Source organism: Epinephelus moara, chromosome 5 (genome assembly GCF_006386435.1).
Source record: "Epinephelus moara isolate mb chromosome 5, YSFRI_EMoa_1.0, whole genome shotgun sequence".
Classification (NCBI taxonomy): Eukaryota; Metazoa; Chordata; class Actinopteri; order Perciformes; family Serranidae; genus Epinephelus; species Epinephelus moara.
Window position 1 is genome coordinate 27,946,874 of NC_065510.1, and position 16,131 is coordinate 27,963,004.

Sequence of the window (16,131 nt, forward strand, 5' to 3'; positions counted from 1 at the left end):
TGTTACTTAAAATGAAACCAAACACGCAGCCTTATATGTTATCTACTTGCAACACACGTGAAACACCCCTAGCTTTTACACACACAAACGCATCCACATAACCACACACGCACACACACACAAACGTGCACACACTGAACCGAGCTAGAAAAACAATGTCCAAGATAAATACGGAGCACTGTTATGAAGAATCTACGGACCCATAATTTGCTGCCAATTTTGGGTGAGTTAGTCAACATCGCTTTAAAATGGCTGCATGTATTAATTATTTATTGGTTTAATATTCTTACTGTAACGTGTGTTTTTTTCAGCTCTGGCAAGTTTCTTCAGCAAGATAAGTAAGTTTGTTGCAGAGGTGCTTATGTGAGATATGGAGCTCAGCTGGCTGTGACATCTAAAGTTTGTCCTCAGTGGTTCAGATACTCAGTTTTCAGATATTATTCTTTGATCTCATAACCTGAAATAAAATGCTTCGGTAGCTGTATCTGCTCATATTCTATTAAAAAAGGTGTTATGGGTAAATTTCAGGGCTCCATCCAGTGTTTCATGTCTTTCTTCAGGTGGATCGATCTCTCTTCGCCCAGTGCTTACTGGTCCTGACATGGCCTACCTTGGCTCGGGGGTGGCTTTCCGGTGTAATGCACCTCACTCCTCTCTGCCAGTCACCTACGAGCTGCTGCTGGAGCTGGACGATGGTGATGTTGTGATTGACACAGCCGCTGATCTCCAAGAAGACCAACGTGCTTTGTTCTTCCTGAAAGTTGCTGCAACATCAGAGGGGTCGTACCACTGTAAAGCCACGGCAGGAGAAAGCACAGGAGTCAGCAACAGCATCAAGCTGAGTGTAGTCAGTGAGTAAAAGATACGCAGAGACAGAAAAAGCATTCATGCTGTTAGAGCTTTAAAGTTACCATGTGAAGCATTTGACTCTTTGTGTTGGTCCGTCAATCTGTCGGAGCGAGCATGGAGCCCTCACTGTAACTAACTGCACTGGAAAACAAAAAAGCTCATTCAGGCACAAAAACAGGAGCTAAAGCTTAACTATAGGCACAGTTCACTGTGTGAAAGAGAACCACCACATCACCGGCGAAATAGATGAATATAAAGGGAAACTTTGCTGATATTCAACCAGCTGTGTGTCATTGCAGTGTGTGCAGATGAACGATGTTTGGCTTTCCCTCGTGCCACAAGCTGCCAGACCTCCGCTGGGTGGACAGGCAGTGAGCACCAGGGGAAGCTAAACACCGTCATCTGCACAACTTAGCGAAGGGTCAAACAGCATAAAACACAAAGTAGGCTGACAGCTGAGGCTGATGGGAATGTCATTAGTTTTACAGGTATTTGGGCACATGGGATAAGTTTGTCTTCAGGGCTTTCTGTCAGAAATCATTTAATTTTAACCCAAACCATAATGTTTTAAACATAATTTTAAAAATGGTTTAGGGGCTTAGATGACTGAAAAGTCCACATAGAACTTTTAATATCACGGTTACTTTACTGGACAACAAAAATCCCAAATCTGACTTTTTTCTCTCCTCCCCAACCATCTATCATTCTAACCTCTAGCTCCAGCATCGAACACCAGAGTGACTTCTGAACCCTTCCCCCCCGTGGTATATGAGGGGTCACACATCGTACTGAGCTGCAACGTCTCAAAGGGGTCCCACCTTTCCTACACCTGGTTTTTCAACAGGAGGGAAGTGACGTCTTCAACCTCTCCCCTTCTTCACCTCACTGGTAACAAGCTAGTGATGAAGAATGTGACTCCAGAACATGCGGGATGGTATTCTTGCATGGCTTGGTCCACGGTGCAGGACACCAGGAGGTTTTCCAGCAGCTTTGAGTTCCAGGTGACAGTCAAAGGTGTGTATCAACAAAAAAACACCTGTCTGAAATGTTGGTTAGATTTGTTTCACATGTATCTTCCCATCTTCCCCCCTCTTTATTCCTCCACCAGTCTACGTTTCCAAGCCAAGAATCTCTTTCTCAATCTTGAAAGAGGGAGCCAGTCACCGTGCAAACGTGACCTGCTGGTCAACAAGAGGGAGTCTCCCAGTCAACATCTCGCTTTTAATAGATGACGAAGAGGTGGGATCTGTCACAGCTACTGAATCCCTCACTGCCTGGTTCCCTGTCACCATGGTGCCCGGGCAGGACATGGGCATGGCTCAATGTCGGGTGAATACTGAGGTGCAGAAGTTGATGAGTGATCCTGTGACTCTGGAAGTGGGTATGAGCTACACAGAAATGTGAAAGAAATAAGTCTCTCTGTGATTGCCTTCCTTTCCTTCCACTCTTTGTTAATCTTTATTTCCTTCTCTTCCCCTCCGTTTGCCCAGTCCCAGTCAGAGGTGATGCGAAAGTGGAGGTTGAATATCTCTACAGCGCTGACTCCAAACTGGCTGCTGCCAGGTTGAGCTGTCAAGTCAGCAGAGGAACCTTCCCTTACGTCTCCTGGCTCTTGAATGACTCTGTCCTTCCCCCTGAGACATATATGGACTCCCATATTCAGTCTGTCTTGTCTCACTATGCTCTATCTACACATAGACAAACCCTTGTTCTAGCCACGCTCCGTCCAGAGGAGTCTGGGCATTACCGCTGCAGGGCCAGGGACAGCTATGATGACTCCGGGCCCTGGGTGGAGAGTGCAGCTGTGTGGGTCCAAGCAACAGGTGAAAAGATTAAAATTAGGTGTCCAATTAAAGTAATCTTGAAGGAGTAGTTTAACATTTCTGGGAAATGTGCTTATTTGTTTGCTTACCCAGACTTGCTAAGACGATAAGATTGATACCATGCTCATGTCTGTACAGTAAATAAGATACCGCCAGATGCCAGTTAACTTAGCTTAGCATAAAGACTGCAAATGGGGGAAACAGCTAGCCCGCCTCTGTCCAAAGGTCACAGAATAACACTCTAAAGCTTACTAATAAACATGTTCATTCAATCGAGTTTTGCTGTCACAATGGGGTGATCGCTATTTTTTGATGGCATGCCCCTCCTTCTCTTGTTCGTCCTTTTTTTGCCACCACACGCAGATATTTTAGGCCAAAATGTAGTAGTAGTAGTTTTTCTTCTTAAACCTAACCACACATTCATCACAGTGTTGTTGAGAAACATTAATGTTCAACGTATCAGCTACAAAATAATGTACAAAAGTAACAAATCTGTGGTTTACAGAAACATGAAATGCAAACATTTGTTCTGGCGGTTTGGTCATTTAACTCCAGTCAATGTGGATTTTCGGAGAGTCTGGACTTCAGAGCAATAAGCATAGATCTTTGGGATAATGGGCTGTTGGAGAAATGGGCTTTTGGTCGAGTGGGACATTTTTCAGACTAAAGGGGCTTCAGAATTTTGGGTTGTCTGAACAATGGGCAGTCCCCAGTTAAGGCTCTGGGTTGAGAAGTAGTCTGGCATGTAACCCTCTGTAAGATGCCAAATTTTCACTTTTACACTTCCATTTTTTTTTGTACAGGTTTAACAAACAATATATAATGTATTAACTGGTTTTCTTTAGAGGTGGTTTTACCTTTGGAGAGAGCCAGGCTGGCTGTTTTCACTTTCCAGTGTTTATGCTAAGCTAAGCTAATCAGCTGCCATCCACATATTTACCGTACAGATATGGAAGTGCTCTCAATCTTATTGTGTAACTCTTTTGAATACGGACTCAACTTAACATTTGTCATGTGCCTTTTTATAACTTTCCTCTTGTCTTGTCTTTTCTTGTCTTATCATGTCTTATCTTGTCTTGTCTTGTGTTGTCTCTGTGCTCTTCACTGTACCCCAACACACTTGTTACTCGTGATCAGACAGGATCCTTTGCTCCATGCCTCGAGCAACATCTGCCACTGAAACACTACCAAGTAAAAGCACATACTGTATATTTAGATGCCTTACGTGCTGCCTCTACAGTATGTAATACTTCACTGGATGTGTCCCTTCTCTTCCACAGAGGTTTCCATGAACACCACAGAGGTCATTACCATAGTGTTCTGCTGCTTCCTTCTTCTGATGTTGGCAGTGGGTGTAGGCTGCGTGTACAAGATGTTTGAACACAAGCAAGGTGTGTGTTTGTTAATGTGTGAGGGACAAATCAGCTGACTTTAAATGCGTAGCCGAATTTGTATGAACTATTCTGATGTCTCCATTTCTCATTTTTTTCACAGCTCATGCCCACATTGTCACAACAAAGTATGTTTTATCTTTATGGACTTTTTTTCCTTTTTTTTTGTAGCTAAAATCAATCTATTTAACAGTGTGTGTGCCTTCCATTCCCAGTTCTGGCGCACTTCCTCAGTCTGCACCCAGGTCCCAGTCAGGAAGCAAAGAGGAAGATACTTCGTCTATAGACTTCGATGTTCAGAATGAGGTATACAGGCTTGAAAACCACCAAACAGAGCACAACACTCATGTAAACACAATGATTTTGAATCAGTGTCATACTGTCCTGTAACACTTTTCTATAGAAAGGAAGTGATATGTAACTGTAAAGTTCCCGAAAATACTTTATAACTGGGTAGTAATTATAGAAAGAATGGACACAATAGTGCTTTATTTTACAACAGTAACAATATCCCATTTGCTATGACGTTTTCTGGACAGAACTACACAGCATGGTACTAATTATAGAGAAAATAGGAATTTCCTTGAAGGTACTGCTCCATTTAAACCAAAGCAAATATTATTGAATTATTCATTCATTATTGGAAACCTTATTTTACATATATAGTTTGAATTGTACGCTCACCAGGACACACATTTCATATATTTGACATTTTTGCCAAAAGACTCTCAAGGATACAATAGCAATTAATTGGAATTAATCAATGGAAAATTAATTCAACATTGGGGCTATTTTCTCTATTAGTACAAATTCGAATAATTGTCATCAGGAATCTTTTGACAAAATAATCAGGAAACTATTAAGGAAATACAGTACTTTCAATTGTAACTTAAAGAGTTTTTAAGTCAGTGCACCGCAGGCCTGCACAATATGCAAAATTGTGACATTTGTCCACAGACAAGCATACAATTAAAAATGTATGGCTTTTCAGGAAATTCCTCTGGAAATTAAAAAAAAATGCTAATAAGCTCAACACAGGTGAGTATAGTAAGACATTTTTCTCTATAACTGTACCAAATTACAATGTTTCTTCCATCTTCAAAGAAATTATAAGGAAGTTGCGGACATGTAAATCAAAGTGTTACCTGTTCAGAAACTTTACATCCATATAAAACAAAAGCAACTGTTAAAGAATGGACAAACAAATACATATCAGATTTGACGTTTATTAACGATCTCTGTGTGCACTGAAATAAAATGACTGCTCTCTCTCTCTTTTAGATCGTAGAGATCACAGTGTGACACAGGAAGAACCTGCACCTCCCGTCAAATCGATCATCTCTTCATGAAAGTTGTTCATTATTTTATTTTTAGTCTGCAGTCATATTTTATTGTTCTGCAGGTATGGAAATTAGGAATTTTCCTGAGCTGCCAAATTGCTTATAAGAAACTGGTGGAACATTCAATTAAAAATAGTAACAGATTTTATTTCAAGCAAAATTACTGTATATTGTCATGTGTTTGCAAATAAAAATTAAATAAAATAAATTAAATTCTAAGGGATGTTTTGTTGTCTTTTTTTTTCAATCAAACCAGTCAAAGAAATTATGCTTGATTACACCTTCACCTCTTCACAATAGAGTGCCCCAGGGGTGACATTTTTCTGTAGGCTGATGTAAAAGCTACCATCGGCTTGGTTCCCTCATCAAAAATCCATTGGAATTTTTCCATTAGATTTTGTACTATTGCAAAAAATAAGCTCTGTGGCACACAAACATTTAACACCACAGTTGCATGACTTAACGTTGCCACCATAACAAGACTGTGAAGCCGTGTTGACAAAAGCATGATGACTCTCTGTTGTCTCATTTAGCCACTTGTTAGCAACCACCTTCTGTAAGGCACTTAAAAGCTTCAAAATTTACAAGCAAGGTATTTACTGGCATATTTTATGTCATAGAACAAAACGTAGAAGTCTCTTCAGCTTGTGTTAATTACAGACCTTATTTCAGGCATCTAACCAAAAACCCACTTAAAAAACCCACTGACTGAGGCAAGGAAAGTGCTAAAATGTGTGCTAAAATACTAACTCATTACCGGGTTTTAGGACTCATTCCTGGGGAGCTCTATGATTCCTGACTTACGTTGCTTTGAAATTCACATTTTCAAAATCTAACATAACAACAAGGGCAAAGGTTTTTTGTTTCATCATTTGGTGGGACATACATATTGATTAAAGTCTGAGCATCACACACTTTATTTTCTGCGGTCTGATGAATTTTTATGCACCAACTTAAGGTGGAATTGCCATAGTACGCCTTTCCTTTAATCCTGCATAGTTGTTTCATCTTCTTTTAAATTAATGGCAGATGCAAACCACTGCATTTGAGGTTGGATATTGGCACCACCCACATTACTGGAGGCATTGTTCCATCTATGATTCACATTCTAGCAGTTCTTTAAAATCCTCTGCCACTTTAATGTTTTTATTTTTTGGGGACAAATGCACATGTTCTAAATATTGAGGAGGACGTGTCCCCTGCATCCCTGCACAGTGGTGTAAGGTAGTTACAACAGGCCCCAGTGCACGCTAATATGATGGGCCCCAGTGCAAATTAAGAAATTATTCAATTAATTTAATCGTTTTATAGTTTATATAATTTTGTTTGCGACACACACAGACTATGTATAACACCAGTGAGTAAATGACTTGACTTGACATCTTAAGGCGTTACGAGGACGGGTACCGCAGGGAGGTGTATCACTATCAGCTATCTGCACATGTTTCTAAGTGCGTGTGTGAATTTTTTTCACCCACAGTGCCACTAACCACTGTTAAAACTCCATCATAACACAGTGTAGCGTAATCGCATTTGACGTGTTCAGTAGTATTAGGCAATTTTTCTTCAAGAATGTTTCCTTCCCTCTTTGTGGTCACACTGGGTAAGATGCTAAACATTAAATGCACTGCAGCACACTTAGTATTTCACAATTTGAAACTCTTGTAATTGATTTAATATCTTCTCACTCTCTACAGGGTTGTGCTACTGTCTCAAGGAGAGCAGTAAGTCAGTTGTTGTTTGAGTGTGTGTTAGTGCATGTCTAGTCAATTAGTGTCATTTTGTAGCTCCTGATTCTTTCTGTTGAGTGTTTGTGCAGTTTTGTTTTATTCTGTTTTATTGTATTGATAGGTCAGGTAACTCTGGAGCGTCCAGTACTTATTGGCCCTTCAGAGGCATTGGTGAAAAGCGCTGTAGAGTTTGAGTGTGCACTGAATACCTACCCATGGAATGACACTGTCCTGTTCCAGTTATATAAGTGAGTATTTGTTCAGATTAAATCTAATCAGTGCATTAACAGAGTAATTATAGAAAATCCCTCTAAGTATCAACCGTTTCTAGGGAGGATAACCATGACAAGTTGCTGGGCGAATACTCCTCCATGGATAGGGTGGCTGCAGTCATCCCCATCTTAGTCAAAACTTACCATGAGGGCAATCTGGAGTGTGTGGCCAAGGCTCAGAACAACTCTGACATAGAGCCCACTGTCAGCTACACACACTATCTGAAGGTTATTGGTGAGTCTCTTTTTTATTGCTTCCTTGTACCAGTACGTGCATTTATGTTTGTAAAAGCTCGACACAATTAGAAAACAAAACTCAAAGGGCATGTGTTCATCAAGTCTAAGATAACATTTTTCTTAGCTTGGGCATGTTACTTTTATAATTGTTTCACTGCTTTTACTGTGAACTGCATCTGGGCTAAGTCTTTCTTAAAAAACTTTTTAATCCCAGTGAGACTTTTACCTGGTTTGATACAGGGAAGGACAAAAGAAAGGGTTCCTAGAATATTACATCTGCACTGTGATAATTTAACACATGCATCTGCACTCAACATATGAAATGAGGGTTTAGGGAGAAATGGTTTAGAAAATTTTGAGCATCAAACGTATAATTTCCTGCATGCAATTCAATTTCCTGCAATTTGCGCCTTTTCTGCATCAATTTATTGTGTAAATGTCTTTTATTTTCTTACACACACACACACACACACACACACGCGCGCACGCACACACACACACACACACACACACACCACCCCACTATGCCTATGCAACAGCATACCATGACAATAAAAAACAAACAAAAAATATCCTCTCTTATCAGCTCATAGAGAGGCTCTCTGTGTATACATACTCATACACACACACCTATATATACACTTTAATATTCACACGCACATACACACACACACACACACACACACACAAATATAACCCCAACCTGGTGCATGATATAATACAGTCTTATGTAATATAGTTCTGCAGTAACAGTCTACTGTTGCTGTGTCTGTCTTGCAGAACCAGTAAAAGGTGCAAAGATCGACATCCTTTCAGGTCCAGTGAAGTTTTTTGAGGGGAAGACACTGAAGCTACGCTGTAATATTACCGCTGGAACTCACGTTTCCTACAAGTGGCTGCTGAATGGTCGGCCTATCTCTCAGTCTCCTCTCCACCATTTTGCAAATGACAGTCTCTGGATAGACAGGTCAGTCTCTGGACAGCCGCTTCTGCATTACCACGTGGTTGATATGGTGTTGTGAGCAGATGAATGATTTATTTGGTAATTGTTAACCATTTTGTACCGTGTGTGATGCAGACATAAAACTAGGGCCATAGAGGGTGTTTCCTAAGGGGCTGATGGTGGAGTGTTGCTGTTAGGTGGTTGCAGTGGTGATTCTGGGTGGTTGGCAGGCAAGAATAACAATGTGGGTATGTAACAGCAGTAGCTCAGTCCATAGGGACTTGGGTTGGGAACCGGAGGGTCACCTGTCAAGTCCCTGTACGTATCAGATACGGAGCGTGGACTGGTGGCTGGAGAGATGCCAGTTCACCTCCTGGGCACTGCTGAGGCATCCTTGAGCAAGGCACTGAAGCCCCCAATCACTCGGGGTGCCTGACCAAGGCAGCCCCCTCACTCTGACATCTCTCCACTTTGTGCATGTATAGGTCCTGTTTGTGCGTGTGTGTATTTCGGACCTGTGTGTTAATGACAATAGAGTGAATTTTTTTTTTTAAAAACTTTCAGTAGAAGTAAGAAAAGTAGAATATGACTAACCTGAGGAGTGTGAGAATTATTAAAGGAGCAGTTTGATATTTTGCTTATGTTTTATTTTGCCAAGAGTTAGATGTAAATTTGATATCATGCTGAGATTCTTATGTTACCTATGGAGCTATAGGCTAATGCTGCAATCACTGTTGTGTGAGATATTGTTGGTATCAGCAATACCCAATATCTCTAACTCTGAACTACAAGTTGGAGGCTGACGTGATTCTTTTTCCCCCTCTTTGGTGACAGTTTAAACGATGTGACTTTGATGCAGCATATAAGCTGAGTGTAAAGACTGGACACAGCCAGCTAGCCTAAAACTCACTAATTACAGTGGAAACAGACAACTTTTTAACTCCACCCCCTAGCCTTTCAAATTGGTGTTATTGTTGCTTCTGTCGCAGAGACAACCAGATAGCTTTTTTTCTTCAGAGCCAAGCAGCTACCACAGTTTCCATAGTTAAACAGGATCTATACTTGTGCAGCAGACCCTACGCCATAGCCTATGCACATTGCCTACGCCATTGTGAGCATTTATACTTGTGCAGTAGTGTGTCTGTGTCACTCAGCAGTTAAACCTCCAGTCAGCAGCAGAGGTTTCTGTGAAGTGCTGTAAAGTTTAGTGGATTCAAAACACACATTAAACATGGCTTAATAGAAACAATTTCAAGCACAAGTACACAAATTGGCTTCACTACAACTCACAGCGTTCTTTATCTGGACACAGATGCCTATGGCATTTTAGAGTGTATAAATTAGCATAGCATTCCTCTAAAGCCAGGGACAACAGCAACATTTAGCAAAGGTAACACCACATAATTTGGCTCCATTGCAACTCACAAGGTTCACCGACAAAACAACTGTCTTTTACTGAACAAGTTTTCCAAACAAATACAACATGCTAACTTTATTAGCACAAGCCTATGGCATCTTATACTGTATAAATTAGCCTAGTGACGAGCAGAGATTTCCTCTGCTCATATGAAGCCAGGATAAATCCCTTAGTATAAATCCCAGAAGGATGAAGGATGTCGTAGCAATGCCGTCGACTCAATGTAGAAGTATAAATATCGCCTTACTTTGGTTGTTCTTCCATTTGCCATTTCCTCTACTGGGGAGAGTAACTGTTAAGGACTTACACTGATATTCTGTGGTAACTGGGGATACCAGCCGATAGCTACTGGGGAAACAAAAATGCGATCCTCCTCCTTTTCTGCACATCATTTGACGCACTTCCTTTGTGACTTAAATTTAACCTTAATGTTTGCAGGAGATCGCACCTGATGGCAGACAGAATTACATTGTGAGTGAGGCTTACAGGGAACCAATCTAAATAGAGATGGTGTCGTTATTCTATAGCCATTACATGGTGCAATCAACGTTTAATTCATGATTCTAAGTTTTTAAAAAAAGTTGTCTATTTGCACTGTAACGTGATGTTTCTTGTTGCTTAATCTGTAGACAAACAGAAATCTAAGAACGTGTTGTTTCATGCTGAGTTACGTAAGACCAAGAGAATTGTAAACCTGATGTTTGTGTGAAAAATCAGAGTTCTGCATTAGAAATTGTTGTGACCAAAAACCAAAGTAGTTGCTAAAAAGCCTTGTTGCATCTCTTGATTAAGCAAGTTCATGTGTTCTGTGAGTCATTTTCCTCAACAAACGTGTTCAACACTGTCTAAGAAGGAACTCCTTTATCATGGAGGCCACTGAGCATGCTCATTTTCAACTGAACATATAAAAGAAAAGTTACCGAAACCATTACGTGTCACCCTCAGGACTACTTCCAAAGACAGCGGCTCCTACAAGTGTGTCGCCACCAACAACTTCAACAACACCCAATTCTTCACCACAAACAGCTCTGAAGTTTTAATCACAGTCAAAGGTTAGCTGTCGTGAATACACTAACAGGTTCAGATTTTACAGCCATGACATGGTGTCTTTGAGCAAAGTAACATTCTGCTTCATCTTACTCCCTCAGACGTGGTGTCAGTCCCTGACATCTCCTTCACCGTATCAAAGGAAGATTCCCAATATTCTGCCATAGTCGCCTGTCAGTCAACCAAAGGGGCTCTGCCTATCACATTTTCACTATACAACAGGACAGAATTGGTTGCCAGTTTGACAGCTGAAGAGACAAATGCTGCATTTGAGGTTCCAGTGGTCTTGGACAGGCACTTGGGATGGCTGCAGTGCCAGGCAAACAATGGAGACCGGACCCAATACAGTGAATGGATTCCCCTTGAAGTTGGTATGTGAATTGTTTGACAGACTACCTTATTTTAATGTTTGTCCATGATGTCTGTTTTTGATCCACAATGTCTCCACAGTCCCGGTTGGTGGGCCTGTGAAGATGCATTACGACTATGACACTGGAGAAAACTACGCTGTGACCAGCCTGAGGCTCTACTGCAAGGCGGCGAAGGGATCTTTTCCACGATACCAGTGGTTCATCAACACAACCCTCCTACATGACCGAGGAAGCTTCTACTATGTGGTCAACCAGCTCCCAGAGCAGTCTGTACTCCTGCTGTCTGTAGGGAGGAGCAGCACCGGAACGTACCACTGTGAAGTGTCAGACAGCTTTGACAACACCACCGCCATAAGCAGCAAGAGGCGGTACTTGGATAAAGACGGTACAGATGATTCATTGATTTAGGGAATGCTTCACCCATAAATGACCATTAATATATTAATTAGTCATGCCACTTTACCGTGTTACCACAAATGATTATTGGGGGGGGGGCGACACAGGGGACACGTTCCCCTCGATACTTGAACATGAAAGTAGCAGAGGAAACTGAAGAAATTTCCACCATTAATTGATGCAGTAAATGTACAAAGTCACGCAAAAAAAATTCACCAGAATTCAGGAAATTACAGCCGTATGACATTATCTCCCTAATTTTTGAGTGCCACCTGGCCCTTGGAACCAAGTCACAAGGAGTAGTGGGCGACATGGAAATGTGTTAGAATGCGGGACTGTCCAATCCTAGCTAATTAGCTAACGTGACAACGGCATACTAGTGATTTCTTTTTTTTTGCTTGCCATATAGAAAAGGATCATAATACATTGAAACAACATTAAACAAAGATTGCACAATGGTTATCGTAATTTTTCATCTTTATTAAAGAAGGAAATAGATTTGTGGGTTTCTTTTGTTGTTTGTGCAGCCATCTTGACAATGATTTCTCATAACACTCGGTTTGTGCCTCTGAAAAACCTCACTTTGAAGGGCCATGTAGCCCCAACACTTCCCCTTACCCCTCTAACCCAACAAGAACAGGGACACGCTACCCCTAGAGGTGAACACGCAATACGGACGGGTAAGGGCTAAGGCCTTAGGGCAAGGGGTGTGTTGGCATTGGCCCTAAGTGTTTGCCCTCTAAAAATTCCTGGGGGAGGACCCCAAACAGCCCGTTTCATATGTCCCCCCACAATGTTGAAATGAAACCTGTGCCTTTGCCTTTCAGTAAAACATCCTTGGTTTTATCTCTTCTTTATCTTCCTGCTCCTCCAGTGCTGAATCGCCTCCCTACCCTGGTGGTGGCCGTTGTCTTTGGATGTTTCACAGCCCTGATTCTCCTGGTCTCCGTCTGTTGTTTGGTTGGAGTGATGTTCAGTGAGTTTCAGTGTTCTGTTTTTATCTGGTGTGGCTTCCTCATCATTGATACTGTGAATTAATGTCTTTTTTTTTTTTTTAACTGTTGTTTCAGGGCGAAGGGTGTACGGAGACAAGTCTCTGTGAGTTATTTTTCTGTTTCAGTCTGACACATTTCGAAAAAAAATGACCACACTTCACATGACACTGTTACTTCCTCTTGTAAAGAGAACTGAGCCACTTGATCCTCAGTAAGGTTTCTTTTATAATTTACCAAGAATGATTAACATGTTGGGAGCTCCTTCACCATCTACAGATAAAAAGAAGCAATGGCTGGTGCTGCTGTATGTGAAATACTACTTTCTGTTTTCCTGCTGTGTGCCATAAATCCACTACAGTAGCTTTCATGCCAGCATCCAAAACATCAACAAATAATATAAAATTAGGTCCATCAATGGTCTTGTTTGTTCATGGTCACATATTAATTTATGTAGCAATGATGCTGTAAGTGAACACGCTACACACCTTGCAACAGGAGCTTTGTTTAAGTTCCAAATATGGCCTCTTGTTCACAATCAAGACTCACAACATCAACTGTGGGCTTAGGGGACATTTTGAGGTATAAGGTACATTTTGGGGAGATTTTTCCCTTTTTTAAACAGTTTGACAACTTGTAGACTGACAGTAAACATGGGGAGAGAAGAGAAAGACATGTGGCTGGGGTTGAACTGGGGATGTGGTTATGTGGTGAATGTTGTGTACAATGTTTTGTGCAGCTTACAGTCACAGTGTCATAAGTGCATAACATCATAAACATCCTTGATACTGCTCAGTAAGTTTATAGCTTGTATGTTGAATGTCTGGAATGGTCAGTAATTCTCCCATTGCTCTCATTCTCTCATTATTTTTCTCACATTCACATTGTCTTGTTACAGGATGATGTCATGTGAAATGCCCAGGGTTTTAATTCTTGCTTTATCAAAATGGTACAGCTTTGCCAGAAGAAGTCAAATTTAAATACGATAAGTAAAAAAAAAACCTCTGAATCAGTCTTAAAAAAATTCATCATGTTATATTTAGGTGGTGTTCCAGAAACACCACAGTCAATGACCGTCACCTCAGTGACAGCGACATCACCATGTGTAGTTAGACCTATAATACATTCATTTATGCCATTGGAATAAAATGGTGTTTACAAGGGACAGTTCACCCCAAAATCAAAAATATTTTTCCTCTTACCTGTCGTGCTATTTATCAGTATAGATTGATTTGGTGTGTTTTCTTTCTGCCAAACTAAACCTGCCACCTATATCATTACGCAGAAGGAAGCATATATCTACTCATAGGTGAGAGGCTTGTGCTCATGATGGCGTCAGATGTAAACATTAATGGCGTCCTCCTCGGCTGAGCTGTATGCTAGCTATCTCAGTGGTGCTAGGTGAGCCAGCAGTAGATGCCCACTTCCTTCTGTGCAGTGGTATGGTTGGCAAGTGTAGTTCTGTAAAAAGAAAATAGCTCCTACATGAAAGTGCTCACAGCAAGATATGTGGATTGCTAAAGAGACATTGCTGTTGAGTTTTTCAAATATATTTTTGGAGGGTTTGAGCACCACAAGCCGAGTGTCATCTAGTTCCATTATATTGGAGAGAAGGCAGACATCTCTACGGCCGATATCACCAACACTGAATACAATCTAGATTAATAGCACTACACTGAAAAGTAAAAATATGTATTTTTGATTTGAGTGAACTGTCTCTTTCTATGTGACAACTTATTTTTTCTCAGGAGCTTGGAGATGGAGAAAATGGTGGCTGCATATGAGGGAGAGCTGGTGAGTCAATATTTTTGTATCTCCATCTTTCAAAAGCTTTTCACTTCACTCACATGATCCAGTTTCATGATCATCTCCATTAGGATAAATAATTAATGATGAGAGCTCTCCCTCCTTACAGGATTTGTCAGACTACAGTGAAGATGCTGATGTTGTGGTGGCAGCCAGAGAGGGTGAATTTGATCAGGTGAGAGTAGGGGCTGGTTTGTTAAATTCTGTTATGTGTATGTGTACTTGTGTGTATGTGTACAAAGCACTAATTAAAATAGAAACAGAAAACAATTATATGAAGCCATTATGAAGAAACTGACTGACAAAGTGTCAAACTGCAATGATAAAATGACGCACCTATGGGATACGACAAAACGTATACCTCTGGGGTCTGCATGTACCCCAGTTGGTAGGATGATATTTACACAAAGCAGTCAAACTCCACTATTTATCTGTCTGTCCTCTCCTCAGGCTTCTGAGGCCTCTGCAGATGAATGTCCCCAAATTGAGGAAGAGAAGAAGACCTTGGAGGACAAACCAGTTGAGGGACCCTGAGGGGTCAAACTGCTGTAAACACAGGCTGTTGTAGTTAAATAAACATCTGCTCATGATGCTTTGTGCTGTCACGTCTTTTCAGTGTGATGAACTGGGTTATCTATGTCAGCAGTGTTTGTGGTGGTAAAATAATGTTAACAGTCACATGATCCTGGCTCCTAAGGGACTGTTCTTTACTTGTCAGAGGAGCAGGGTGGCTCGGATGTGACTGATTTTTTTGTTGTTTTTTTTTATTCCCGGAGCAACAGGTATTTTTCCCTGAGCCTCCCTGAGTGACCAGCGGAAAATGCATGATCCTCCCTCCACCATGAATTAGTTATTAGATTTTTAAATCGTACACCTTGATATTTGAAAATTAAACATTAAAAGCTGATAATGTAATCCTGAAGTAATGTTGTGTATGCTGGTTAGTTTGTGCAAATGAGACATAGAATAAAGTGATTTTAATGAAATATTTGGTTGTGGGGTTTTTTTCCTGACATTTGTTGCACATGATGTGTCCAAGAAAGACCATTAAAAAATATAAAATTCAAGATAATTTATGTTTTTATAAAAATTTACAGGCATTTTTTTTTTGTAAAAGTTGAAGGTGAAAGTAAAAAAAAAAGCCTCAATTGTTCCACTCCTGTCTATGTTGGTTAGTTTGTGTAAACAGTTTATTTTGAAACATAGAATAAAGTAATAATAATAATAATGAAATATTTGGTTATGTTTTTTTCCTGACAGAAGCATTTGTTGCTTGATGTGTTCATGACCTTTGGGAATTAGAAAATCCAAGATAATTTCTGTTTTTAAAATAGAAATGTCATACACTATCTGCGTCATGTAGCGCAGCATTTTTTAATATACAAGTTAAAGGTGAAAGTAAAAAAAAAACACTCTGGTTGTGTAAGAGGAAGTGACTTTAATAAAATATTTGGTTATGTTTTTTCCCTGACAGAGGCATTTGTTGCACATGATGTGTCCAAGAACCGTAGAAAATT

At 40.5% G+C, this 16,131-nt stretch overlaps 1 protein-coding gene across 1 annotated transcript; it reads left to right on the plus strand.

Moving 5' to 3' along the window:
• Positions 1 to 82: 82 nt before the first annotated feature.
• Positions 83 to 15,600, plus strand: LOC126390801 (titin-like). The gene is made up of 24 exons (XM_050045267.1): positions 83 to 223; positions 312 to 338; positions 561 to 851; positions 1,567 to 1,863; positions 1,958 to 2,230; positions 2,340 to 2,672; positions 3,810 to 3,863; positions 3,953 to 4,063; positions 4,167 to 4,191; positions 4,279 to 4,369; positions 5,345 to 5,361; positions 5,937 to 5,995; positions 7,101 to 7,127; positions 7,255 to 7,381; positions 7,465 to 7,640; positions 8,423 to 8,609; positions 10,948 to 11,054; positions 11,151 to 11,420; positions 11,500 to 11,805; positions 12,691 to 12,792; positions 12,887 to 12,914; positions 14,557 to 14,602; positions 14,724 to 14,789; positions 15,065 to 15,600. The coding sequence occupies exons 1-24, from the start codon at positions 184 to 186 to the stop codon at positions 15,146 to 15,148; spliced, it is 3,144 nt and encodes a 1,047-aa protein (XP_049901224.1). The 5' UTR covers positions 83 to 183; the 3' UTR covers positions 15,149 to 15,600.
• Positions 15,601 to 16,131: the final 531 nt, after the last annotated feature.

Bases quoted from the DNA above. Each gene is read 5' to 3' on its own strand.
- LOC126390801 (XM_050045267.1), top strand. From the start codon at position 184: ATGAAGAATCTACGGACCCATAATTTGCTGCCAATTTTGG. The intron at 852-1,566 runs GTGAGTAAAAGA...TCTAACCTCTAG, and splicing joins CATCAAGCTGAGTGTAGTCA to CTCCAGCATCGAACACCAGA. The intron at 7,382-7,464 runs GTGAGTATTTGT...AACCGTTTCTAG, and splicing joins GTCCTGTTCCAGTTATATAA to GGAGGATAACCATGACAAGT.